This window comes from Rhamphochromis longiceps, linkage group LG20 (assembly GCF_057381845.1).
Source record: "Rhamphochromis longiceps isolate RC_006_pf linkage group LG20, R_longiceps_female_GT1.1, whole genome shotgun sequence".
NCBI classification, from domain to species: Eukaryota; Metazoa; Chordata; class Actinopteri; order Cichliformes; family Cichlidae; genus Rhamphochromis; species Rhamphochromis longiceps.
In genome coordinates this window covers 13,562,089-13,590,029 of record NC_140576.1, presented here as the reverse complement: position 1 = coordinate 13,590,029, position 27,941 = coordinate 13,562,089, and the positions used below count along the sequence as shown (strand labels likewise).

Below are 27,941 nucleotides of genomic sequence, written 5' to 3'. Positions count from 1 at the left end.
TAAGATGGCAGGGTAAATGTGGGAGGTGTGTGGGGTCAGTGGACAAAGAAGTCATGTGACTGAGCCATGCTTGCAGTGCTTTTATTCAGTTTTCCTTATTATACATCATAGCCTGCCATTCCATCTATTGTAATGTGTGGAAGTACAGACACCTTGATAACTCTTCTCAACTCATAATGAGTGACAGAGTTAGGCAAGAACACAAGTTACCCAAGTTAGAATAGGTTGTTTTTTTTTTCATATTTTAGGGGGAGTCTTTATTTTTTTAAGTAATTTTTGAATATTTAATGCTCTGGTGGATGCATAGAGAAGTAGTATTGAGAGAACTTCACTGACCTGTTTAAACTCAGGAGAAGTAAAGGAGTACAAGAGATAAAAGTTGAGGAGATGCTTAAGTATTAAGTATGACTAGCCTACTTGCAGTTTCCCTTATTCTGTCTATCCATGATTCCATTTCATATTCAGTCTAGCATACTGCTCTTACTTGACAACCCCTAAATACCTGATGCATAATTCACCTCCCAACCTCCTCCACACGCACTCTCACTTACATTAAAAATTACAGTACTGGAGCCAACATTCATTTCTTTATACGTTGCCCTTGAGACTCGGTGAATGACTCAGTGTTGTTTCTAAACAAAGCCAACAACTTAACAAAAAAAATAGTTTAAATTGTACATTTAGGAAATTTGTTACTAGCAGCTTGTTGCAGAACCACATCATTAGTTCTCGTTTATTTATTGAATTTACAAAGAAATGCAAAAGATGATGACACAGCTTGATGGCAAGAAATTAATTTTTGCACAACAAAATGATTCCTGCAAATTGAACAGCAAATATTCGAGTTGTTGAAGCCTTTTCATAAGTGGAAGAGTGGCCATCATCCTACCCTACATGTGTGTGTGAATGGGTGAATGACTGAATGTAGTGTGAAGCGCTTTGGGGTCCTTAGGGACTAGAAAAGCGCTATACAAATGCAGGCCATTTACCATTACCCAAGCATGGGAAACTTGCCAATTACCCAAGAAGTAGGTTCAAAATCAGTGGTAACAGGTTTTAAGGGGTGATCAATCGAAATTTAATTTTTTTCCATTATGTATGATGGAGGTCTGGGGAGAAGGAGTGTGTACAGATATCTGTAAAACATTGTGGAGGCTCTGTCATGGTTTGGGGCTGTATTTCAGCCAGTGTTGTCGGGGAGTTTCTCAAAATCGATAAAATTATGAACACAAAAACATAGTGTGACCTTTTTTTCCAACAACATCTGCAAAGCATCTGACTGGCAACATCTTCATTTAACAGCATGATCATAACAAATATTGAATTTCAAGCTCGTTAGCAATGCACAAACTATTTTTAACCCTATTTACTGTATTTCCAATAAATTGCTGCATCTATTTCCAATTAAATAAATATAAAGAAATTGAGATTGGTGCAGGATTTTTGCACACTACTTGTCTTTAAACTGGGAAATGGGGAAAATGATTTCTGACACATGTACAACATGCTGTTTAACTTAATCATAAGTTAATCATAAGTGATTAGTCTATGAGCAGTGATTAGCCAACTTAATTAAGCTATCTAGCTAGTGTTGCACACTACGGATGCTGGTAGCATGAATATTTAATGCTTATATCTGTTGGATTTTTCATTGGAAATTCATTCAAGTTCACATAGACAACACAGTGAAGGTCAAATTTTTTAAAAAGTTGCAGTTCAATCCATTTAGTCACCGATGTAATTCCCATATGTACCTTGAAGAACTGTAAAAATAAATAAATAACATTTTTATTCTTGCAGAAGCCTTTTGTTTTGCTTGTATAATACATCATATCATACTTCATGTAAAGTGCGACTGAAGCGTGTGTCTGCCGTGCTAAATATGCATCGAGAACAACAAATGTCACACGAACAGTGAGAGCGTATATTGTAATATGTAGTGATAAGTCTACTAAGCAAGATGGAGGGCTGCTGATGCACAGAGGAAATGGCTGAAGATAAAGGGAGCGCAAAATGCGGAGGGAGGCTGGAGAGGGCGAGAAAAAGAGTGAAAGAGAGGGCAGATCAAAGCTGCTTTTCTCGCTTTCTGCTGCTCTTGATTCCGAGCAGCGGGAGGTTGTGTGATGCGAGCTGCTTCATCCAGAGTCGTAGCTCCCTGGCTTTGGTGTCGTTCGGGGAGATTCACTGTCCCCCCTGGGCTGTATACATGCCAACTAGGCAACCGGGCAGCCTGCACAACCAGGCCATGCAAGGGAGGGGAAAAGAAAGTTTCTCATCCAATCACACTTGCTCTTTCACATGTTCAAGTTCACTGCTGTCTCTAATAGTTTCTCTCTCCCCTCTGTACCCCTTCCTTTTCTTGCTCTCTTCCCTCTGTGAACTTTATCTTGAAATCAATGTTTTCTCTTTTTTGTTATCAGAAGAACTTTTTGTCCTCCAAGGACAAGTGCAGAGCACACTTGCAAAACTTTATTCTCAGCCTGACAGTTTGTAGCACAGCGGAGGTGGTAGCGTTTCTTACAAAACTTTTTAGGTGTGTGTGTGTGTGTGTGTGTGTGTGTGTGTGTGTGTGTGTGCATGTGGGGTGATTAAAGCAAGTTTCACTTATATGCTTCGCTGAGCTCTTCTGTTCTTTTTTTCCCCGCTCTTCCTTGTCTTTTATTCTCCCCTCTTTTTCTCTTGATGCTACATCGTACAGAAGGCCATGAAACAGAAGGTTTTTTTTTATTATGTTCTTCAAAAAGAGCAATTGGGGGCAGCCAACAAAAGGGGCTTCTAATAAGCTGCCTACATATCACAGCAGAGGGTGAATCCCATGTTGTGTTGGCAGAATGATTAAAAGTTACCTGTGCCAAATGATTACTGTAGCGGTGTCCCGGGTTCAGCCGTGCTGAATGCGAGACGGCCTTTTACTTAGCCGGCACTGTTTAATTAAAACACAGTCAAATGAGATTTTGCCACAATAAGGAATGATAATGGGTCAGCTAACTGATAGGGAAAGCTTTATCTGTTCTCATTAACCACTCCCTTGATAGCCTTCATGTAATGGAGGAGTCCATCACCCCATCTCATTTGGGAGGAAGGGAAGGAAGGAGCAGAGGAGTGGAACAAGATGGTAGACAGAATGTAGGATGTTGGAAATAATACAATTAGGAAAATGCTAACACTTTGAGAGTTATGATCCCTGTAGGCTAACACCATGGGATGCAGTGCACCAGTTTGGTACCAAATGGATCTCCAGAGCTTTAACTGCTGCCTCGTATTTAGCTGGAAATTCAACCTGCTGACACTAATAGGCCCCAGAGACGTGTCATGCTATAAGGAGTAAAACTGCCCTTAAACAGTCATATATTTACTGATGTGACTTTTGGTTTAATGATTTGATGACAAGCAGTTCACATCAACACATCAGCGCCAGAGCAGGAACTAGCATGCCCTATACATAGTAATCAGGGTGACGGTGTGCTTGAGCACGATTGCTCCCCCTCACACGTTGCACTTAACACATGTTTTTGAAAAGGCCTTTAGCAGAGCATGGGTTTCGTGATTTTACGCGTTTAGTGGCCTTAATGGGAAATGGGATGACACAAGATGTCACATATTTGCCAATTGCTTAATAAAGCAGTTTTTAAGGAAGCTGTCATTAGGGAAGTATTGGAGTCTTGTGTGGAGCCATTGATAGGAAAAATATGTTGTACTGTGCCTCACTCCAACTTTGGCCCTCACTAGTCAAAAAAATGGACTGACAGATAACCTTAAGATAAGATAAGATAAGATAACCTTTATTAGTCCCACACGTGGGAAATTTGTTTTGTCACAGCAGGAAGTGGACAGTGCAAAAGTTATGACGCAAAAATTAGAATACAATAAGAATAAATACAGTATACAGTAATACCTTCAATTCAATTCAATTCAATTTTATTTATATAGCGCCAAATCACAACATAAGTCGCTTCAAGGCGCTTCATAGATACAGAGAAAAACCCAACAATCATATGACCCCCTATGAGCAAGCACTTTGGCAACAGTGGGAAGGAAAAACTCCCTTTTAACAGGAAGAAACCTCCGGCAGAACCAGGCTCAGGGAGGGGCGGCCATCTGCTGGGGTGTTGGGGTGAGAGAAGGAAGACATAACCTTATGTGACTACACCCTAAGTTTCCACATACAGACTGTATATAAATGTGGGATGTATCCCCCCTGTTAGTGGAGCCTCAAATTTAGTGTTTGTTGCCATCTTAGCTTCATGAGCACAGTATGGTTGAGAGAAAAAGCAAATGGCTGGGCTAATCGCTATATTTGACTTTATTTATTACCAAGTCATGTGCTTTTCATGTGCTGATATAAGTGAAACTACACAACTGGAAGTTTATTTTTGCAGTCACAGGCGTCATTCTCTTGCCATTAAAGAGAATGCAGTTTTAACCTCTTCCAGCCATTAATTTCTATTGTATTTTCCCATTTATAACATGCCCATGGAATGGAAAAGATAATAAGAGAAGAACTATATGGCCAAAAAGCACGTATGAGCAGTTTCTAAAAACGTGTTTAGTAAGTGGCTACTAAACAAGCTAAGATAACTCTCCTCAAATGTCATCATTGAAACAAAATAAATGTTTCTGGGGCCTCAACTGTAATGTCTGTGTCACAATAACCTCTTGTCGTTTTTATGAAAATTTGCACATACACTCCTCAACTTGTTATCCAAAGTAGTGATAAATTTCAGACGTCAATGGTTAACATTGAGTGAGATATTCACTTTTAAATTTGTGTCATTGCGTGTCTCTTTTGCGTGTCTCTTTTTGCTTTAAAACGCTTCTCTAATACTGACAAACACGCTGAGGCATTTTGGTGACTATAAAACAACCATTTAAAACATTCAGGTGTGAGTCGGTGGTTAGTAACTACTCTGCTAATTATGCAAGCATCCACTGCTAAATCTCCGCAGTGAAATGTGGGAATTGCCCACAATAAATAAAGCTGAAATCCCACCAAACTATTTATGCCTGCTACTGTCCGAAACTGAGAATGAGTGCTGTCATGAAACATTTAAATGTTCCAAGCACATAACAACTTAGTCTTTATGGCAACATAAGATGCAATTCATGGACTTTTCCTGGTTTTAATGTTTGAATAAAGCAGCCACACAGCAAGAAATGGATGTTAACCAATAAAATTTACAACTTAATATCTTCATGGAAATCCCTTTTATTTCACCTAAATGGATATGAATAAATAAATTAAACTTAATCAGACTACATGATGACTTCAAAGATAGGGTTTCACTACATTTACTGGCTTGTAAAAACAAGCCAGTATATCTGAATAGACTGTAATTTGTTACTACTGCTTAATGTAAAATGAACTGACAACTGGTTGAACTGTATAAAAATAAATACATTGTGGAGGTAAGCATCAACGACACAGAGCTCTCAGTTCTCACTCCTTCTTTATTCGTCTCCAACATCAACTGCGCATATCGCGCCACAAAACACAGGAACACACTTCCTATACACTGGGTGTGAGTGGAGCCCTCTAGTGGTCCACCACACATGCCCCCCCCCCCCCGAACACCCAGCAGAACTAGTCCAGGACCCGGGGCTTAAGCAAACGGCCGGAACGGCTGAACTGGGGGGGTGGGGAACTGACAGAGGGCCACCCAGCCCGGGAGCGAGGCTGGCACTGGTGGTCAGAAAAAGCTGCAGACGACTCGGACTCCGTTGATTTTGGGTCGCTCCTGGGGGAAAAAACAGAATCCATCAGCCCAGTGGCAGGTGGGCGGCCGCGGCGAGGGGCCTGGGCCGGGACCACCTGATCCTCTTGCATAACATGTGCAGGCTTAAGTCTGTCAACAGAGACAACTTCCTGCCGACCGCCAAAGTCCAAAATGAAATGTTTGTTGCCTGGTTCAAGAACCCTGTATGGCCCGTCATATGGTGGACGCAGCGGAGTCCTATGGGCATCGTGCCTGACAAAAACGAAACGAGCAGAGTCCAACGAACTCGGGACAAAAGTGTCAGGCAGGCAGTGGTGCACAGGACCAGGAACAGGAAATGAGTCTCTTGGGGGGCGCCACTTGTTAAGGAAGCCCGGAGCGCGGCCTTAATTGACCGGTGAAACCGTTCGCACATCCCATTAGCTTGCGGGTGGTATGTTGTGGTGCGGTGGACCTTGACTTCCAGGCCGTCAGCCATAGCAGACCAAAGCTTGGAAACAAACTGGGGGCCCCTGTTCGAGGTAATGTCAGCAGGGGGGCCGAAACGTGAAACCCACGTTGACAAAAATGCCTTGGCCACCGTCGCCGCTGTCGTGGACACCAGGGGTACCGCCTCCGGCCACCTTGTTGTGCGGTCCACCACAGTCAAAAGGTGCGTGAAACCCTGTGACTGCGGCAAGGGACCAACCAGGTCCACATGAACGTGATCGAAATGCCTACCTGGGACATGGAAAGGTTCGAGGGGTGCCTGTGTGTGCCAGTGGATTTTCGAGCGTTGGCATGGGATACAAACCGCTGCCCATTCTTTCACCGTCTTGCGAAGGCCCGGCCAAACAAACCTGGCGCTGACCAGCTTGACCGAGGCCCGGACGCCGGGATGAGAGAGGGCATGCACCGAGTCAAAAACACGACGACACCACGAAAGGGGAACCACCGGGCGGGGCGGCCGGTGGAAACGTCGCAAAGAAGGTGCGGACCGCCGTCCCACACCGGGGTGTCCTCCAGCATGAGGCCCGTTTTTGTTGACTGAAGGGCAAGGACGTCCGGGTCAGCACGTTGCTCGGTGGCCATGGCAGCGTAGTCGATGCCGACATACACCGGAGAAACCAACACACGTGAGAGACAGTCAGCGACGTGATTGGACTTACCAGCCACATGCTGAATGTCTGTGGTAAACTCTGAAATGGCCGCCAACTGGCGCTGCTGGCGTGTGCTCCATGGGTCAGAGACCTTGGACATCACAAACGTCAAAGGTTTGTGGTCAACGTACGCAGTAAAGTTGCGAAAAAACGAAAATGTCGTGTCGCGAGATGCAGGGCCAGCAACTCCCTGTCAAAAACACTGTACTTGCGTTCAGCATCCCGGAGCATACGACTGAAAAAGGCGAGCGGTTGCCAGAGACCTGAAACCCGCTGTTCCAACACCCCACCCACTGCCACGTCAGAGGCGTCTGTGGTCAACGCGATCTCCGCCGATGGAAGCGGGTGGGCCTGCAGGGCGGCGTCAGCCAGCGCAGACTTGGCTGCGGAAAACGCACGGACGCGTTCCGGCAGCCAGTCAACCGGATCTTTGGCTGTTTTACCTTTTAAGGCAGCGTAGAGTGGCTGTAGCAGGTGGGAAGCTCTGGGGAGAAAGCGGTTGTAAAAATTTATCATCCCCAAGAACTCCTGCAACGCTTGGGACGCGGGAAAGCCGAAATGGCCTGGACTCTGTCGGGCAACGGAACCACACCTTCAGCGGAAATGCGGTGCCCGAGGAAATCCAGAACAGGCAACCCAAACTGGCACTTGGAAGGGTTGATGATCAGGCCGTGCGCTGCCAAACGCTGGAAAACCTGGCGCAGATGGGACTCGTGCTGGCTCGCTGAGTAGCTGGCCACCAATATATCGTCCAGATAAACAAAAACGAACGGAAGCCCACGTAAAACGGAGTCCATCAGCCGCTGAAAGGTCTGGGCGGCACCTTTCAGGCCAAATGGCATGCGCAAAAACTCGAACAAGCCGAAGGGGGTAATGACAGCGGTTTTAGGAACGTCTTCGGCGCGCACGGGAACCTGGTGATACCCCCGCACCAAGTCAATTTTAGAAAAAATCGACGTTCCGGTGAGATTGGCAGAAAAATCCTGAATGTGGGGGATGGGGTAATGGTCATCCTCCGTGGCATTATTTAAACGGCGGAAATCTCCGCATGGCCACCACCGACCGTCCGATTTGGGCACCATGTGAAGCGGAGAGGCCCATGCACTGTTCAAACGCTGTACAATGCCAAGGCGCTCCATGGCTGCAAACTCTTCCCGAGCGACGGACAGTTTCGTGGGGTCAAGGCAGCGCGCGTGCGTGAACACTGGGGGCCCGACCGTGGGAATATAATGCTCAACCCCATGCTTCGTTACCATGCTAGAGAAATTAGGGACAGACAGCGATGGAAACTCTAAAAGCAAACGCTGAAAAGCATCCCCGGAGGTCACTACATTAGCCCGAATCAGGGGCTCGGCGGCCCGAGTAAAACAGGGTAGTGAAGAAAACGAGAGAGCATCGATTAAATGTCTGTTAGCAACATCAACAAGCAGTCCATGAGCACACAGGAAATCAGCACCCAAAATAGGTACAGAGCTAGCGGCAACAAAAAAGTTCCACTGGAAATCCCGGCCATGAAAACAAACAGTCACCAACCTTTCCCCAAACGTTTTGATGGGAGAGCCATTAGCTGCAATGAGCTGCGGCCCACAGTTCGCTGCTAGTCCGTCTGCAGCGGTAGGGGGAAGGAGGCTCTTCTGGGAGCCGGAGTCCACGAGAAAACGTCTCCCGGAGCGCGAGTTCTCTATGAAGAGCAGCCTTTCTGTATTGCCAACGGTCGCGGCTGCTATGGCGCGCTGGCGGGTCCGTTTCCCTGGGCCGTGAAAGCGCAAGGCGGCAGGCAGCGACACGCTCTGTCGCCAAAACGCTGATGGTAGAAACAGATGCTCTTTCCGCTGTGCCGGCGTGTAGCAATCCCTGCCGTCAGCAAGGGGGTGGATGCTCCGGGGGAGGCAGGTGGAGGCGTGGAAGGTGCCGCCGGTGTGTCCGTAGCCAGGGCGTGAATGTCGAAAGTGCGGCTAGCCAGGAGAATGCGATCCGCTTCTTCAGCCAGGGAGCGATAATACTTCGCAGGCAGAAGCGGAGAGTTTGCGAGGACAGCTCTCACGGCGGCCGGTAGTTGGCGGAGGAAGAGGTGCACGAGGAGGAAACCACCGTCATCCGGCCCGAGCAACGATAGCATGTTCTCCATGAGCTCGAGCGCGGTACCGCCACCCAAGCCTGACAGGTTGAGGAGCTTTTCGGCTCGTTCAGCGTCAGAGAGGGCATAGCGTCGAAGAAGCAGCTCTTTGAGGGCGGCGTATTTCCCTTGGGCGGGTGGGTCCCGGAGGAGCGCCATCGCGCGACGGGTGGCCAGCGGGTTGAGCGAGGCCACCACATGGTGATACTTCGTGTCGTCAGCCGAGATGCCGCGAAGGGCGAACTGAGCCTCCACGTGTACAAACCATGACGGGGGTTCATGGAGCCAAAAGTCCGGCAGTTTCAGCGCCACAGCAAACGTAGCTGCAACAGGAGGCGGAGGTCCGGCGGCCGCTGATGCATCCATAGCGGAGTCTGCGTTATCTAGCCCGTTGCATGCTCGAGTCAGGGGTCACCAATGTGGAGGTAAGCATCAACGACACAGAGCTCTCAGTTCTCACTCCTTCTTTATTCGTCTTCAACATCAACTGCGCATATCGCACCACAAAACACAGGAACACACTTCCTATACACTGGGTGTGAGTGGAGCCCTCTAGTGGTCCACCACAACATATAAATTAAAGGTTTTTTCTTGACCTAAATGTTTCTTTATATTCACATGACACAATTTTGGAATACAAACTACAAAACAACAGGACAAACACTATCATCATTGTTGTTCTAACAAAAAAGAAATAATAATAATAATAATAATGAAATTAGGAAAATCCACTACTTGATGTAATATTTTATAGTACCTTCAACCCTGGCAAAAATAAGTTTGGACCCAGAAGACTAACCAAAATGGACATGACAAAAATGACATTGGCAGAACATTGAGCTGTTTGAATCTCCAAGTAAAGACACCACAAGCTTTTGGCAGCTGAATAGCCAGCGCAGAACAAAACACTCACAATCCACACAGTCTTTTCAGAGCATCATCTGACCCTTGAAACTGTACTTGACATTGGCCTTGGAATGCCTCTCATTCAACCAAATGGCTCACTGTGTACACATGGAGGGTCACTTATGACTCTGACCTTCGGCGACAACTTTGCATGAATGGCGAGGAGGTGTGAGCAGATTTGTAACTGACAAGAAAACAACTCTGCAGGCCATTTTTGTTGAGTAGTTGAATGGGATGATTAAGAATAAGGTGGATGGAGGGTAGCCCAGATGTATCGATGCTGCAACATAATCAGCGTGCCTTTGTGAGACTCTTCCAGTGAGTGGTATATTTGCTAGTGACTAGGCAAGGCAAGGCAAGGCAAGGCAAGTTTATTTGTATAGCACAATTCAACAACAAGGTGATTCAAAGTGCTTTACAGAGACATTAGAAACAAGAACAAATAAAAAGCATGATTTAAAATTGAATAAAACAAGCAAATAAACTAACTAACTAATTAACAAACAAACAAACAAACAACAGTATATAAAATCAAAACAGATAAAATCAGAACAGTAGATAAAATCAGTAGTTAAATGTAAGTTTTGAAATTTAAGCTTAAAGTGTGGATTTGGTGCTTTATTCAAATGCAGCTGAGAACAGGTGAGTCTTCAACCTGGATTTAAATAAACTGAGTGTTTCAGCTGATCTGAGGCTTTCTGGGAGTTTGTTCCAGATATAAGGAGCATAAAAGCTGAATGCAGCTTCTCCGTGTCTGGTTCTGACTCTGGGAACTGATAAAAGACCGGATCCAGATGACCTGAGGGATCTGGATGGTTCATACTGGGTCAGGAGGACTAGCACAAAATTAGTACTAAACTTGAAAACTTGAAATATGGCTGTTGGTCATTTGGAGTTTTTTGTTCAATTAAGTGGCTGTTGTGCATAGCAGCTCATGGGTAGTCGATGGCAAGTTATTTTTAAGAAGTGTAAAACCCTTAACCCACTGAGAGATGCCGGCTGATTTGTGGTCATCTATTATCTAACCCTGTTATCAGCTCTTACCACTAATTAAATGACTCGTCGCCACAGCTCCAGTTTTTTTCCTCTATTTTCAGTGAATATAAGCAGTTTTCAGGCTGATCCTCTAAATAAAATACATGAAGGAAAATGTCAAGCACGTGTGAGGGCACATCAAGCCTTGCCCTCTGCTGCAGCTCCTAAAATGAGATGTTATTAGCATACTTCTTGGGTCAAGGCGCCATACTGTACTGCACTGCAAATTCTACCTGACAACATGAGAAAAAAGGATAAGGCTGTGCCCAAAGAACTAGTGTACTGTGAATGCAGACAAAATTATCATCATATCTTGGAGCTACAATATTTCAGCGCTAATTGTTTGTGCTAATTCTCTTTCTAATTCACCACCCCCTGCCTGTTATTATCAGGATCATTAGACAGAATCATTAAGCATTCAGGAGCAGCGTGCCTACCTTTGTGTGAAGCAAACGCACTGAACTGCTAAAGTCTACCCACTTGCTTGCCGACATGATCAAGTGATTTTCAAATTAAAGGACAATAAATTGGTGCAATGAGGGTTAAGGGTGTTTTTATGCTAAGTGTTTACTAAAATAAAGCTTGTTTTCTCCTAATGAACTGCAATTATTTAGCTTGTTTCTACTGCAGGATCTTTATTACTACCATCAAGATTATGGCACATGATTAACATTGTTAAGACCAGCGAGCTTCCTAAAAACAACTGGGGTTTCTTTAAAAAATACTGGCAAAAATATACGATTTAAAAACCTTTAAGGAAATATTTTGAGACAATCAGACTCTTGTCATTCCCATGATCAGGACACCTGATAGGATACCTGGTCTTTGTTCTGTCTGTATGAGCCATTTTTCTTCAGCAAGCCTAAATAATGATGTCAGTACAGAGATTTCTTTGGCAGAAGAAAACAAATTATATAACTAAAACTGCTCTGGAAAAACAAGTGCAGTCTTATGCCTAACATGCCTAATCCAGTATGCATGTTGATCAATGTACACTTCAACTGACCTGTTGGAGCATACAAGGGCGTAGATTTGGTTTTGGCATTGGTGGGGACGAATGATTCAACCACAGAACCCTGCCCTGTTTCCCCCCCCCCCCCCCCTTTTTTTTTTTGTCTTCGCTTCTTGATAACAATATACTTCCCTACATATGCTATTCTGCATGCTTTTAAACCATTTAAAATTACAATTCATAGTTTTATTTGTGAAATATATAATGTTAAATTACTGACTAAGTATTTTAGGCTTTAGTTTACTTCAGCCATATTCCATATAAATCAGGTATCATACAAAAATAAAAATAGCTTCAAATACAGTCATGACAATAAAAGAGTATGACTTTAAGGACTTAACAACATTAGTTCAGTTATAGTACACCAACATCTGTTATACATTAGCACTAAGGGAACACTGAATGACCTGGTGGGTTTTGTCCATAAAACTACTCATCTAAGATTACCACAAAGTAAAAGATCTCTCAGCAAGATTATGCAACATTTTAGGCACTATTGCCCCAATCAACTCAGTGAGCTGGGATTTTTCATTCTAAACATGAACTACTGTTACAGCAACAGACATAGACTACTGGTGCCCTACACAACAACTCAATGTGCATTTTTGCATGAGTGCATATTTAAAACAATTTGTGCAAACTGCACTACAAGGTGGAATATTTGCAAAATCATGACTACCTCATGACATTTTGTCTCAAAATTTAACCCTATGAATATGTCAGTGCCATTAGGATGAAATTATTGTGCCACCAACATTTTAACGTTAGAGGTATAATTTTAACAGCCTCTGTAAACTAATATCCTGGCTTCCTCGAGGCTGCCGTTTTCTCTGACAGTTTCAATCAAAATTAGAAATGCTACTCAGATAATTAATAATGCTGCATGTTGTGCAGTTAGTTTCCAAAACAAGTTATTCATGGTTACATATAATTTTAGACTGATGTGGGCCAAAGCCTAGCATAGCCTGTAACGTTATTATGACGGACATATTTTATGAGTGAACTTGACTTTAAGTAACTTTAAGTAACAGGTTTCTTTGAAAAATACTTATATCCAGGTTCTTCCTTTTTGCTATCATCCTCCTCTCCTTGCAGCGCAGAGTTGCCGCTGCTAAAACTAAACAGAGCTCCGTGAAAGGCACAGCCAATCACATTGGCCATATTTGTCACATGAGGTAGGACTCCAGTAGAGAATGTAATTTAACTCTGTCTGCACCGCTAGGTGAATGAGACGCTGACAGGTCATTTTTTTCTTTCTATCGGGTATCGATTCAATAATCGCTGAATATTGGTGGGGACATGTCCCTTCCATCCATGCCAAATCTACGCCCTTGGGAGCATATATACAGGACCCGTGGATGTCCTGCAGACTCTGCCATCAAACATCACCAGCAGATCCTTTTGATTTTCTGGACTATAGCTGAAGGGGATAGGACATGTTTTGACATGGATCAGGCCACGCTGTGGCACCTTAAGCTGTTCTGAGACTGTTTTTTTCTAGTCTGACCACTCAAAGTGCTTTAAAGTCTTAGACACATTTTAGTTTTTCATATGCACTATTAGATTCTATTAATCCTATGCATTTGAGCACTTTTTAAAAGCTGAAAACTGAGCTCGTACAGTTCTAATGACCCTGAAAGCCAACTTAAACTCCTCCAGGACAGCAGGCTTAAAAGTGTGGGTTGAGTAAGTGTTGAAAATGAAAAATATACATACATAAAAAAAATCTTAGTAATAATTATAGTACTGTTTGCAAACTCAGAATTGTGTTCTATTTGGATGGGACTATCTACTGAATCCAGCATGAAAGTTGAATGAAAACAGCACTGCCTTTATTTTTGTCACTAAGAATTTTATATTTAAAGCCTTCTACATGCTTCATTTATTGTAAAGTACTACTATATATAATTCAAAAAGCATCACAAGTTTTCTTTTGCAGTATGAAGCGTTTTATTAGTCTGTGCCCAAATATGGAACTTTTGTCATTTTTAGTTTCCCTTTTGCACATTATTTTTGTGAACTAGCACTTTGATTTGTATTACTTAATATTTTTATTTATTTCATTTTCATTCTGACAGTCCTGTTGAGTAATGTTAAAAATACATTTGATTATTTTCAAATTCTTATGTTTCCTGGGTCATGAGATAACAGGACGATATTCACAGGTCCTGGAGCTTTAAACGGGAGGTTTGCCCATAGGAAGCAGAGATAAGAGATATTGAAATTATTGACTAATCAAAGGAAAATTGGCAGGTTACTCAATTAGCAAAATAATCTTTAGTTGCTGCCCTACTGGACTGAGTTAAATGCAGCAAATATTTAAAGAAAACTCTTCAGAAAGCCCAGAGAACTATAGCGCAGGACCACTTTAAAAAACTAGAGGAAAGTCTGGCTTCTTGGAAGCAAAACATAACAAAATAAGGAGTCGCTCAAGACTTGTACACAGTGCTGACTCCATATTCTATGCAATAAAATGATGTATTTCAAAAGTTGCATAGAATATAGAAAAGCTTTCCAGTTTCTCTTCTTCGCTGCTTCCACAATCAAAATCGTGTCTGCTCGCCCAAACCAGATGAACATATTTTTAACATACCACCTCACCGTGCTGACAGTTTTGGTTTTAATTTTGCTTTCAGCACTCAAAGCCCCACGCCCCAGAACCCACACTCCCACACACCACCTGCCAGTGTTGCTACCTAATCAAGTCAATTAACACTGAAAGCTCAGGACTGGACTCTCCAGTCATATATCTGCAGATTCTTTGCACACAGACTTTGTGACAACCAGAAATTCAGCAAAAGAAATATAAATTAATTGGCATTTCTGTGGACTCCTGTTATGCAGATATAGGAGGAGTTTATTGTTTCGAAGTAAACAGCTGGTGGTATTCATTTTCAAGTTGGAGGACCATTAAAACACAGCAGGAGAGAGGTCTCGAGAAAATTACATACCTAAAAGAGCAGCACTGAAACCTCAGTGGAAAAGTCTTCTCATCACTCCTACACAGATCTGATGTTTTTATCCGTCACAATTTTTTTTTCTTTAATAGAGTAAAAGCTCGGAAATGCATCGAAGAAACAGGTTTCACATGATTTATTTGTAAGTCGGTCTGCATGACACATTGTTTATTGATGAAACCAATATACATCAAAGTTTTCCACCTGAGAAAAAAGTGAAAAATACTGTGTGTTTTAAAGTTATGTTTTTCATGCAAGGGCAGAAAAGGTTCAATTCAATTCAGTTTTATTTATACAGCGCCAAATCACAACAACAGTCGCCTCAAGGCGCTTTATATTGGTTATATATTATAGACCCTAAAATAGTGTAGACCCAGGTTGTGGCATACAACAAAATGTCTCCTAAACAAATGACAGACTATTCACCACACTGTCTGACCTCCAGCACAACACCTGCCTGTGGATGCAGGTCTTTTTATCAAAGCTTCAGTCAGTGAGGAAGGGCCCCTCATGGTCCTCCACTCTGTCACTCAGAGTAGGAGCTCCACAAGGCCATGTGTTGAGTCCTGCTTTGAGTCCTGATTTCATGAAGAAGCAAAAGACCACCAGCCACTGTACATCGACAGGGTTAGGATAGAAAGTCTCTGGAGAGCCTCCAGGTTCAGGTTCCTATACACACATCTCAGAAGATCTCAAGCAGACAATACAATCAGACTGCTTAGAGACTTTACTTCCTAAACAGCTTCTGGTGTCTTTCTACCATTGAAAATGTCTTGACATACAGAATACTCATGTGGTACAGCCGGTGGTCAGAAGGTTACTTTTAAAATGTATTCCACTACAGATTACAGAATACATGCCCCAAAATGTATTTTCTAATGTATTCTGTTATGTTACTGAATGAGAGTAACGTATTCTGAATACTTTGGATTACTTAATATATTATCATGCTTTTTACAACTACGTGATTTTACTATGGCTGTGTGATTTATTACTATCACTAAAGGTTACTCGCCATACCAATACCAACTAGATTTTTAAATCTTAATATAAAATGAGTAACAGTAGAGTGGACATTAGGCAAGACTGCACTTTTTGCAGTGATCTCGTATAGAAAACTATTTTGTGCGTATATAAACCCATATGGAAAAGATATATATAAATCTTATAAAGTTTGTATCTGTCTTGTGTGAAATTTGTATGAAAAGCATACAAGAGTGAAAACAGATATAAGATCCCTTGAAAAATTATATAAATGAAACTTGTATGTTTTGGATACTTACTAAAACAATATATAAAAGTAAAGAGAAAGTGGCCACTTTCATGAGAAAATCATATAAGCCGAATATGATTCGCTATATGAAGTAGGCCACATCTTATGCAAGTCTTTTATGAGTTTTTACTATTTCTTTTCCATATGGGAAACAGATCCGCGGCTCCGAACCGTAGTAAAGGGACCTCTGGCTAATACGTTGGGTTCTAGGGCTGGGTATCGTCACTGATTTCTAGAATCGATTCAATTCCGATTCACAAGGTCCCGAATCGATTCGATCCACGATTCGATTTAATTCGATTCGATTCGATTTAAATCTGGGAAATTTTGACAGTCAGAAATATTATAATTCAGATCAGTACATTTACATATTTTTGTATCTATAAAAAGGAAGCTGACACATGCAAGACTTTATCACAGGTGTGAGCGTCACAGCAGATGCCTTTGTGTCAAAGTAGCTGAAGATAAAACACAGAAAAACATGAAGGTTTTCCTGGCCTGGGATTTATAAAAATATTCTGCAGTACATCAAAAACGAAAGAAAACCATTAATCAACATATGAACATCACCTCTGAAGTTACAGCAGTCTTATTAGAGACACGTTAAGCGTTTTGCATTTTGAATAATTTTGAAAAGTTTAAATTTGTTCAGTATTGAACAGCAGAAATGAGGTTTTCTTTTCGGAAGAATGTAAAAGGGAAAAAAACAGCGGCCGACAGCGCTGTAAGCAACAGTAGACTTGTGCGTAACAAGCAAGCGAATAATGACGAAAGGGAAACTGTTCTTGAAGTACAGAGAGAGAGAGAGGGAGAGAGAGAGCTGTGCATCGCGGTGGAAGCAAAACAGTAAAAGTCAGAGTGAATTCATGACGATTTTATGTGAAGCGTTTGGATCTTCTTTTGCTGCTGGTTCGGTCAATATTGTTTGGAGAGAGATCAAACTAACAGCTTTAGAATCGGCGCATAAAGGGCGTGAACACAAAGCGCGGACCCGCCGACAGATCAGAATCAGCGAGCTGTCGGCTTTCAGCCCCGACTGTGAGAAAGGCGACATCTAACTGATTCTGATCCGCGGGTCGCGCTGTGTGTTTAAGTCTATGTGCAGAATCCGTGTACCTGCTCTCATTTACTGTCTTAACTGTTTGGTGGTTCTTGAAATTTTGTGAGATGTCACCAAAGATTCTGGCATTTTGGGCAAAATAAATTTATATTAAAAAATCGATTCAGGATTTTAATGAATTGATTTTACGTTATCCAAGCCAGAATCGATTTTAATCGATGAATCGATTATAAAAACCCACCCCTATAATGGGTTCCGTGTCGGGCTTGAAGCCGAAAACTAGCTTTACTTTATTGTCTTGGTCAACTTTGCTAGCGAGAGACAGAGAGAGGCGTTGAAAGGCTGCTCCAACGGAACTTATTGTTTCGGAGGAAAACACGAACACAGTGTACAGTCAAGTCTTAATAGCTTACTTACTGACTGGGCTCGTCAGGCACTCCTTTTGGCTGCAGTTGTTATTATGTTATTTAAATGCTTCCATCTCCCATTTCTGCTCGGTGACAACTTGTACTTTTCCTTTTTCTCCCTCCCTTGCACTCACTGACACATAATGGGTATGGCAGTCCATTCTCCCTGCAGCACGGACTACACTGCCTATGATGCTACATTCTTTAGGGCTATGCCTGTGACACTTTACCTATTGCCTTCATATTAAATAACGTTTTGAATAATTTTAAAAAAATATTTCTTCACGTCATTATGCGAGCTGCAAGTAGAGGTGACATGGGCTGCGAGATTGAGACACAGGCATTAGAGCCTCTTAATGCGTGTTTTGTTTGGGTTTCCACTGGTGTGGAATTACCAAAAATAGAGAGAGCATAGTCTAACATATGAAACAAGAAAATACCGCCGTGTAATCCATTAATTTCATCAAAGTAACTGTATTCTGAATACCACCATTTTAAACGGTAACTGTAACAATACAGTCACTCATAATTTGTATTTTAAATACATAACGGCGGTACATGTATTCCGCTACTCCCCAACACTGGGTATAGCAATAGCGCAGTAGCTGAGAAAGAGTCCTAGTTATAGGAGCAACAAAGAAGATCACACACATATATCTCCCTACTGTAAGACATCTATGCCCCCTGATGCCCATGGAAGGCATCCAGCATCATAAGAGACTCAGACCACCCAGTACACAAATTCTTTGAACTTCTTCCCTCAGAGAAGAGATACAGGTCCATCAGAGCATCAAAAACAAGACAGATGAACAGTTTTCACCCCAAAGCTATCACCACACTGAACTCAGCACTGAAACCACACACCTTGTAGATACTACACTGCAATTTTTGGATTTATCACTATTATTTATTTACTATTCTAACCGGTGTTTAAGTAACTATAGAACTGTGTGTGTGTATGCTGCATGTGTAAGAATGCTGATTTGTGATTTTTATAGTAGATTTTTTAGGACTTTTTATGTTGTACTTCTGATTTTTGTTGTATTATCATCCAGTTTACTTTGGTCTGGTCTTTTCTTTGGTTTCTCATAACAGTTAGTGAACCAGATCGTTTGAGTACTCATTGTCAAGATGAAGACACCAGTTTTAGATGATTCAAGGTTTGTGATATTGTTTGTTTACTTGCTGGAAGCAGCCATAAAAAAATGGGGACACTGTCATCAAGTCATAAAGGGATGGTCATGGTCAACAATGAAACTCAAGTGGCTGTTGTGTTTTAACAATGCTCAATTAGTACCAACGGACCCAAATAATAGATTCCCCACACCACTAAATTACCACTACCAGCCTGAACCAATTATGCAAAGCAGGATGGAGACATCCTTGTTGTTTATGACTAATTCCAACCCTGTTATGTAAATGTCTCAGCAGAAAATTAAACTCCTCAGACCTTGCAAAAATTTTCCAATCTTCTATTATATAATTTTGGTGAGCCTGTGTGAGTTGTAGCTTCAGTTTCCTGTTCTTAGCTGACAAGGGTGGTCTTCTGTTGATGTAGCCCATCTGCTTCGCGATTTGATGTGATCAGCATCCAGAAATGCATTTCTGTATACCGTGGCTGTAAAAAATAGTTATTTGAGTTGCTGTTCTCTTCCTGTTAGTTCAAACCAGACTGCCAATTTTCATCTGGCTTCTGGCATCAATAAGGGATTTTCACCAAGAGATCCCCTACTTAGTGGATATTTTCTTTCCATTTTTTCATCCAGCAAGCCCCAGTGATGGCTGTGCAGGAAAATAAAAGTGGATCAGAAGTTTCTGAATTACCCAGACTAGTCTGTCTGGCACCAAAAACATATGCCATGTTCAAAATAACTTAAATAACTTTTCTTCCCATGTTTTGATTCTGAGCCTATATTAAGTTGCTGCCCTATGATTGGCTGATTAGATACTCACGTTAAAAAGTAAATAAACTGCTCTTCCTAAAAATGTCAGTTAGTTTAAGTCACATGCTTAAGCTATCTTAACAATTCAAGGTTATTTCTACTATGAGTGTAACCACTTTGCGGGGCACTAACACCAGAAAAATCTTCTAAATGAGCTCATTTCATTCACTGAATTGAACATTTTGAATATGTTTGTGGTGTTGGTGCTTTTTAAAGCATTTTTTAATTCATCTTACAGGTAATTGCTTGCTAACGGAGAGTGTGTGTGCCTGAGTATTTGCAGTGAGTAAAATTCTGCTATTGCTTTATTCATAATTACTTTGCAGGTTTCAGTAAGTGTGAGGTTCATACATAGTGTTTTTGCTAATTAACTAGCTAGCATTAGACGACTTGGAAAACTTCCATTCCCTCTTGTCCAAATATGGTCACTTCAGGCTCCGCAAAACCTAGATGATGCAAAATTTAAGGCTTTAAAACAAGGGTGGGTAACTCCAGGCCTCGAGGGCTGGTGTCCTGCAGGTTTTAAATGTCACCCTGGGTCAAATGATTAGTTCATTACCAGGCCTCTGGAGAACTTCAAGACGCGTTGAGGAGGTAATTTAGCCGTTTAAATCAGCTGTGTTGGATCAAGGACACATGTAAAATCTGTAGGACACCGGCCCTCGAGGCCTGGAGTTCCCCACCCCTGCTTTAAAATGTACACCTTTCATACAGTTTGTGGCCTTGAACCTTGATGGTAGTTATGTGACATAGCTATGGCACACCTTAAGCCCTATCAGTCCACCTGTTACAGCATCGTGATCTTAATAATAAAAACCTCAGAGGCGCATTCTTATTAGAATCTAAAAGGTTCAGTACGTCAGATGTGTTATAGGCTGCAGCAGTAAGAAATATGTCATATGAAGTGAATGAACTGTATACACACGATATATGTAACGTGACTTCATAAATCTTAAAAGGAACCCAGACTATTATGACAAGTTACTCTAAATATGTTACAAATTATCTCCACTACATAAAAAAACATACTTGAGAATAACTACAACTTTTTTGTTATTCATTAAATCTTTGTTGTTTAAAACTATTTTGGAGCCGTGGGAGCGGCCATGTTCATTCGCACACAATGCATTCTGGGACGATGACATGTGTTGGTTGTCGGCAGTATAGGCGCTTTCGTTCAGCTAACCTTTTTTGTTTTTCATAGTATAGCAATGGTATTAATTGACATGCCTATTAATGACCTGGTTACGACTTGGTAGACCAGCACTATACCCGGTCATGGAGGCTAACACGGGCTGCCCAAAGAACATCTGGTTTAAGACATACGGCTTCAAAGTTTTGGAGCACTGTGTTGCATGGAGAATCTGTAACATAACGAGATCGTAATTTCACTGTATAATAATGATAATGATTCTATTAATGTTTTTATCATGCGGTTATGCGATACCTGCTGGATAGCTGCTCCCATAAAATTGAGCTCTTTACAACAAACACTCTCAGTCGCTGTTGCTATTGGTAAGCAGTAGCCGCATAGCCACCAGTAATTTTCCCTCACTCTCGCGTCCTCGTGTGACGGATTGTTTTCATCTTCATCTAAACGAAGTACTGGTTGACTATTTTCATCCTCTCTCTCGGTTTGCTCTCGTTCAAACTGGAAAGGTTGAACAAAAGCCATTTCCAGAGCGCTGCAAACTGTGAACTTGATGCAGTGCAACCGTATGGTGTCACTACCCAGAGTGCATTGAGAAGTAAATAGCAATGGCGGCCTACTAGTAAATCGGTTTTATATAAAATGTGCTTAAAAGGAAAACATTTGGCATATTTTAATACCACATATATATTATTGAAAGCACAGTGCATATTTTAGCGTATACATGTCTTAATAACTAGGGTTCATTTTAACAAACTTACTGGGTTGGCAGCTGCTGCTACTGCCAACTGGATTTGAATTAATTAGAATTTTAATTAACTTTGAGTCTGACCATCAGATGGTGCCAAGAGTTACATGCACTGAAAAAAATGTTTTGTTCAATTTACTCAATTTTTTTATGACAAGTGGTTGCACGAAATAAATTTGTTTGAATCCAGAAATATTTTTTAAGTACACTGAATTTAATTTAAGCGAGTAAAGCCAACATATATTTTTAAGCTACTTTAACTTAACTGTTGTGGATACGTCTTAGTCAAATATTATTAGTAAGTCCAACTAAGGTCGTGTTAAATGTACCAGAATAATTTGTTTCCTTTACACTTATGTCCCAAACTTATATTCAAATCAATCAAATTGTTAATTTCTCTCTATTTCAATTAAGTTAAGTTTACTTAAAAAATATTGCTTACCCTGATTTGTAGTTTTTAAAAACGTCAATAATGAAAACTACAACATTCTTTCACATCATTTATTAATGCAAAATTTGTTGCAAACAGAATAAGAATCCACATCTCTAAGGGAAATTGCTGCAATTTGTATAATACAAATTACAAAACTTTTGCCTATGAACTAGTAGCTTTAAAAAGCTGTATTCAAACAAAACAGAAACAACAGACAAGAGAAATGTTAACCAATGTTTCTCTTCCTCTATAAAAGAAAAAAAAAAAACTCCTTACATAAAAGAATAAAACACTACCAGCAGTATAATGTATCACAATTAGAAACTGATGCATCCACAAACTAACCAGTTTCAGACTTGCTGTTCTGCGATCCATATTTAGAAATTGCATTTTAATAAGGTAATTAGACTTAAAATTAAACTTGTGTTTTCCTTACTGCTTATTGACCACTGTCTTTCCATTCTAGTCCTTCCTTGAAGATTCTGAATGTTTTACATATTTTCTGACCTAACATACTCGCTTCAAAACAATTAATAGTCTTTAAAGTGTTACCAGTGTGCTGCAGTGTGGTAATCATGAATGTTTTTTTTTTTTTTTAATCCGGTTGAGTTAACACTGATTATACGCAGGGCAGCAGCTATAACTGAATAATTACAAAGTTGCTCTTCAAGCTACTCAAATGTACCACACGTGAAACATTCATTATTGAAAGTTAAAATGTTCAATCGAAACATAACACAGAACAAATGATGGTTGTACAAGAGTTTCACTCCTATTCACAAGAGCACCAGTCATTGGTAATTTACATAACAGCATTCTCTTGATGTGTTATTTTAGAAATCTTCCTATCCAGTAGCAATTTTGTTCTTCAGCCCAAAGACTTTGGGGGAGAGCTTTTCACCATCGAATCCCATCAACACTTTCTAAATGAATTCATAATAGTCCTTCAATTCCTTGGGGAAGGCTAGGTTTAGTGCATAGATTACTCCAAGCATCAATGCACAAGCTTGGGCCAGAGATCCAATGTTGTCCATGACTATCTCCCCTTCAACAAATATTCCAATGTCATCATAATGTCCATTTTGTCCATCCTCCCTGTTGATGACATAAATGCCCATGGTGTGCTTCTTCAGGTCTCTCTGGATATCATCTCCTTCAATGTCCTAAACATTTAATAAAAAGGTAAAAGAAAAAACAATTAACTCTACAATTAAATTCCAATCTAGTCGTTTGTGTGTGTGTGTGTGTGTGTGTGTGTGTGTAATACACACACACACAGATATCTATCTAAAAAGTGTGTGTATAGATGACTTGCTTACAATGACTTAAATGACTTACAAAGAACTCCCGAATAAGGCTTCCGTCCTCTTCACCAAGGTAGAGGCAAAGTGCCCTGAGAACTGCTTCCCTTTTCACTTTAACATCACTTTCAGCCTGTTTAAAGAGAGTTGCTGATTAAACCAATTTGGAAAAAAGAACAATGTCTGACATTCGCAATAAGTAAATTTTATCATATGTCAGTTCAAACATAGTAAATAAAATTTATATATGAAATTTCAAAATTTAGATTGCTTGGCTGGTCACCTAAAATGGCTTATTGGACTCACAGTGACCTGCCACTTAAGACAAAAGAAATCCAAATAGAATTTGCAATATTCAGATTTACCTCTTGCATGATCTGCAAGTGGTGGGCAAGTTTCTGCCCAGAAACACCGCCCTTCTTCTGGAAAACTGTCATCAACTGAGGTGTAATTCTGTCTAACTGTGCCGCGAAGGTCATCTCCAGTTGAAGTGTTGTAATACACTGGAATTCAGCATTTACCTGTATCTCTCACACACACACACACACACACACACACACACACACACACACACACACACACACACACACACACACACACACACACACACACACACACACACACAGAAAAAAAGAAGACTGGTGCTTAATCATTGGTATGATTATTTTGTTATTTCTTCATTAAATGCTACAATGCAATTGCCATCACTTCATAAAGCATGATTATCATATGGGTTAGTATACAGTGCATGAAGGATGTTACTACTGTTAATCAAAGAAGAAATGAATGGCATCAGTCCATTTAACGGGTTTAAAGGGTTTTAAAAAGCAGATATTTGTCTGTTTCAGGTGGTTGGCAACACATTTCCCTGTGCTCTTTGTCCACTGGTGGGAGTGTCTCACCTGTGAGGTCAGCGGGGCAGAGAAAATTTAGATGTGCAACTAAAAACATGCTTGCCATGTAAGCCCCAAACATCTCTGAAATTGCTCTGCAAACTTCAGAGTACTTATACTTCAGGAGTCCTGTGGGTACCGTAAAGACTCATGTATGCAAACAAACCACATTTTTTTTTTGCAATCTGATCCTTTTTCTCTTGGCTGTTTCCTTCAGGGATCACCACAGTGAATGATCCACCTCCATCTAACCCTATGCTCTGCATCCTCTTAACTCACAAGAACTAAATTCCTGTTTTTCATTTCACTTTCGCAAGTTTTTTTTTCTTTTGTCCTGGATAAAAGAAATTTAATCATATATATTAATTGATATTAATTAATATCAATATTAATAATCACAAGAACCCTTAAGATGAGATAGATAAACTTGTCCCTGCAATACTGTGACAAATACTGTTGTGATAAATATGTAAGGAATTTGCATGTACTTACCAAAATAACACCATCTTCTTGAATAAACAGTAACACATAAGGGGAAGAAAATCTGCCAGAAAAGGAAGACAAATAAAAATAAAAAAAAACTTTAGAAAGACAAACAATTACCGTTTCCAAGCCATTAGTGCATTACTTCATGATACTCCCTTGTAACAAAACAAATCTTACTTGTGCCTCTGTGCAAACTACAGATGGCACGATACCACTTTTTTATGTCCGATACCGATATCATAAATTTGATTATCTGCCGATGCCGATATGAATCCGATATAGTGTATTTTATAATAAATAAAACTGTTTTTATAAATATTTTGCTGCATTTTGTATAAGTTCATACTCAGTTTTAAAAACAAAACATTAAAGCTATTCTGTTATACCTGTATGCAAAAAATACACTGCACCCAAAATATTTTATACTTCAGCAATACTGATCAACCTAAAAAACTTACACCATCCTCCTTATTCAGGTATTCTAAACAGTACATAGAAATATTAAACTAACTAATAGGACTGCCAACTCCCAGCAAAAATATTAGGAAACCACCCCGCACCCTCCGCCTGATAATGCTTAATTGACGTAATCTACTTTAATGCACAGAAATCAATTATTTTTCTATAATAATTTGATTCAACATTTTTCTTCAATACAGTTGCAGACAGCGCAGACAGCGTACCTTCCCAAAGGAAAAAGTGCTATATGTACTACTATTACTAGGGCATATATTAGACTTAATATTTACTACATACAATAATGGATCTCTATACATTTAACCAGATCACCACTTTGGTAGTAAGATTTAGAATAATTATTTATTAAAAGCTAGACATTTTAAATGAGAATAAGAAAGAAAATTATGTCTTTGTGTCTCCCTTTCCCTGTTAATGCCCTACCTGGCCCCTGGCAAAACTTTGCTAGATCCGCCCCTGCACAGTTACCAGCTGTCAGCTACCTAAAAAAGGATCCTGGAGTTATTTGTCTCTCAGAAACAGTTCATAACTTCCCTTCAACTCATTCATGTGACCTAAAATGTAAACCTGTTTCTTCATTACCTGTTCAGCTCTAATGATTCAGTAAAAACTTCTCCTGGTTTCACCTTCATGTTTCCTTCTCACCACATATCCAAACTATCATGACCAGCAGCTATTACGGCTGTGGCTCCAGAAAACATAAGCGGATACTAGAAGTATTATTAAAAAAATTCTAGCAACAGCTTATCAAGCTTAAACGTGCTGCTGTTGTTTATCTGCCGTTTTCCTCTTTCTAGCGCAAACTGGGTGACTAACAAATGAGAGAGACTAGCGACAGAAAAGCCAATCACCTGATAATCGATCAGTTTCATGATTGAAGTAGCAACAGGAGAGGGAGGGGGGAGAATGAGGGAAGAAGTTTTATCTGTTCAGCATGAAGACACCGAATAACTCCAGCTTTGTGTCTTTTTTCATTCTAGCTGAAGTATAAAACAAATCGCTTCCTTTCCCCCTCAATACAAAACTCCGACAGCCAGTCCAGCTGTGGCTCCATACATCGGTTGTTAAGCTCAACATGGAAATACTATGCAAACATAAAGAGATGAACTTACACACTTGCTTTACTTCTCTGTGTTAGTTTTCTCTGAGATTAAATGCAGCGGTTTGGAAGCACGTAGCGAGGCTTTAAATGCTAAACCAGACCGCTGACAGGTCTTGCACTCAACAGCTCTATCAAGTGAAGCAACTTCTTTTCTGAGTTAATTTCAGTTCTGACAAACATCACTCTCAGTGCCTTTTGATCTCACATTTTTGGCAACCACTGAGTTATTCTCCTCCACAGTTTACAACCATTATTTTTTTCTGCACAAAAGACGTTGTGCAACGCCAATCCTACTTATTTATTTCCTACTGCACCCCTGACTGTGCAGGTGCGTTCAGAAGCCCCCTCCCCCGCCCGACTATTCCTTAATGCCAATGTTGTGGCGGGAGGGACGATTTCTCCACTTAAAACTGCAGGCGACTGTACAGTGAACTTTACAGCTAACTACAGAGAAATTGCCTCGTTCCATAATTTGTTAGTACAAAGTGTGCCACAAGAACTAAGCTAAAAACATATGACATTTTAACGCATCAATACAATTACTCTTTTAATAGAGCAGTAGCTAATAGAGCACATAGCTAGCTTAAGTCAAATCACAACAAAGTTCAGAGGTGTACAACTACTTAGACTTCTTTCTCCATGTGCACACGTCTTAAAGAGTCAACATGCTTTGACTGAGGTAAAAAAATAAAACAAAAACGACCGTAAAAGGTTTACTTACCGAAGCTAGACCACCTTTATATGAAGTTGTGCGATTAACTTGAGCCCGCTTGCAGCACACAAAGAGTCCGCTTCTTCAGTCCGCGCGCAAAATGGTGGCCTGTCCTAACGCATGCGCAAAATGGCCCAGCAGGAGGCTATGAAAAACATACTTAAGCATTTTGAGCTACATTTAATTAACTAAAATTAATTGGATTAAAACGCAGGGAATGTATTCTGGAGTTACTCGAATTATATATGTAGACAGGAATTACTCATTTGAATTGAAAAGATATACCAAAATATAATATGCTATATTTAAAAGGAGACAATATCACTTTTTTCAGTGTGGTGATGCTGTCAGGTAAAAACCATGGGTGTCCAAATAGTCAGAACACAAGGTGCACTAGACTTCCGCAGGCACAAGCATTCTCCACTGCAACCACTGAACATCCAAGGTATGGACATTGAGGCTGTGGACAGCTACAGGTACCTTGGTGTTCATCTGAACAATAGACTGGACTGGACTCATAACTCAGACGCCCTCTACAGGAAAGGGCAGAGCAGGCTGTACCTGCTGCGGAGACTCAGGTCGTTTGGAGTGGAGGGCCCACTCCTGAAGACCTTCTATGACTCTGTTGTGGCTTCTGCTATCTTTTATGGTGTGGTCTGCTGGGGCGGCAGCATCTCTGCTGGGGACAGGAAGAGACTGAACAGGGTGATCCAAAGGGCCAGCTCTGTTCTAGGATGCCCTCTGGACCCAGTGGAGGTGGTGAGTGACAGGAGAACGGCGGCTAAGCTGTCATCCCTGTTGGACAACATCTCCCACCCCATGCAGCAGACTGTGACAGCACTGAGCAGCTCCTTCAGTGGGAGACTGCGGCACCCACGGTCTGGGACGGAGAGATTTCGCAGGTCTTTCCTCCCCACTGCTGTCAGACTCCATAATAAAGACTTTAACTGATCAAGCACACACATCCATACATATGCAATAATACTAAGTGCAATAATCCTTTCTGTCATCGTTGTATTTTTACTCAGTTGTATATAGTATTTGTATTTGTATTCTATTTTTATCTTATTGTATATT

The 27,941-nt window shown here is 41.0% G+C and overlaps 1 protein-coding gene across 3 annotated transcripts; it reads right to left on the bottom strand.

Annotated features, from left to right (window-relative positions):
• Positions 1–21,823: 21,823 nt before the first annotated feature.
• On the bottom strand, positions 21,824–26,974 carry LOC146645065 (uncharacterized). 3 transcript variants are annotated; one of them, XM_085394722.1, is made up of 5 exons: positions 26,874–26,965; positions 24,580–24,631; positions 23,560–23,721; positions 23,232–23,327; positions 21,824–23,056 (listed from the first exon to the last, which is right to left on the bottom strand). In XM_085394722.1, the coding sequence occupies exons 3-5, from the start codon at positions 23,671–23,673 to the stop codon at positions 22,817–22,819; spliced, it is 450 nt and encodes a 149-aa protein (XP_085250848.1). In that variant the 5' UTR covers positions 23,674–23,721; positions 24,580–24,631; positions 26,874–26,965; the 3' UTR covers positions 21,824–22,816. The 3 variants fall into 3 exon arrangements, with proteins under 3 accessions (XP_085250848.1, XP_085250845.1, XP_085250846.1); XM_085394719.1 differs by having other exon boundaries at positions 21,825–23,056; positions 23,560–23,715; positions 26,874–26,974; XM_085394720.1 differs by lacking the exons at positions 24,580–24,631; positions 26,874–26,965 and having other exon boundaries at positions 21,825–23,056; positions 23,560–24,047.
• Between the last annotated feature and the right edge of the window lie 967 nt (positions 26,975–27,941).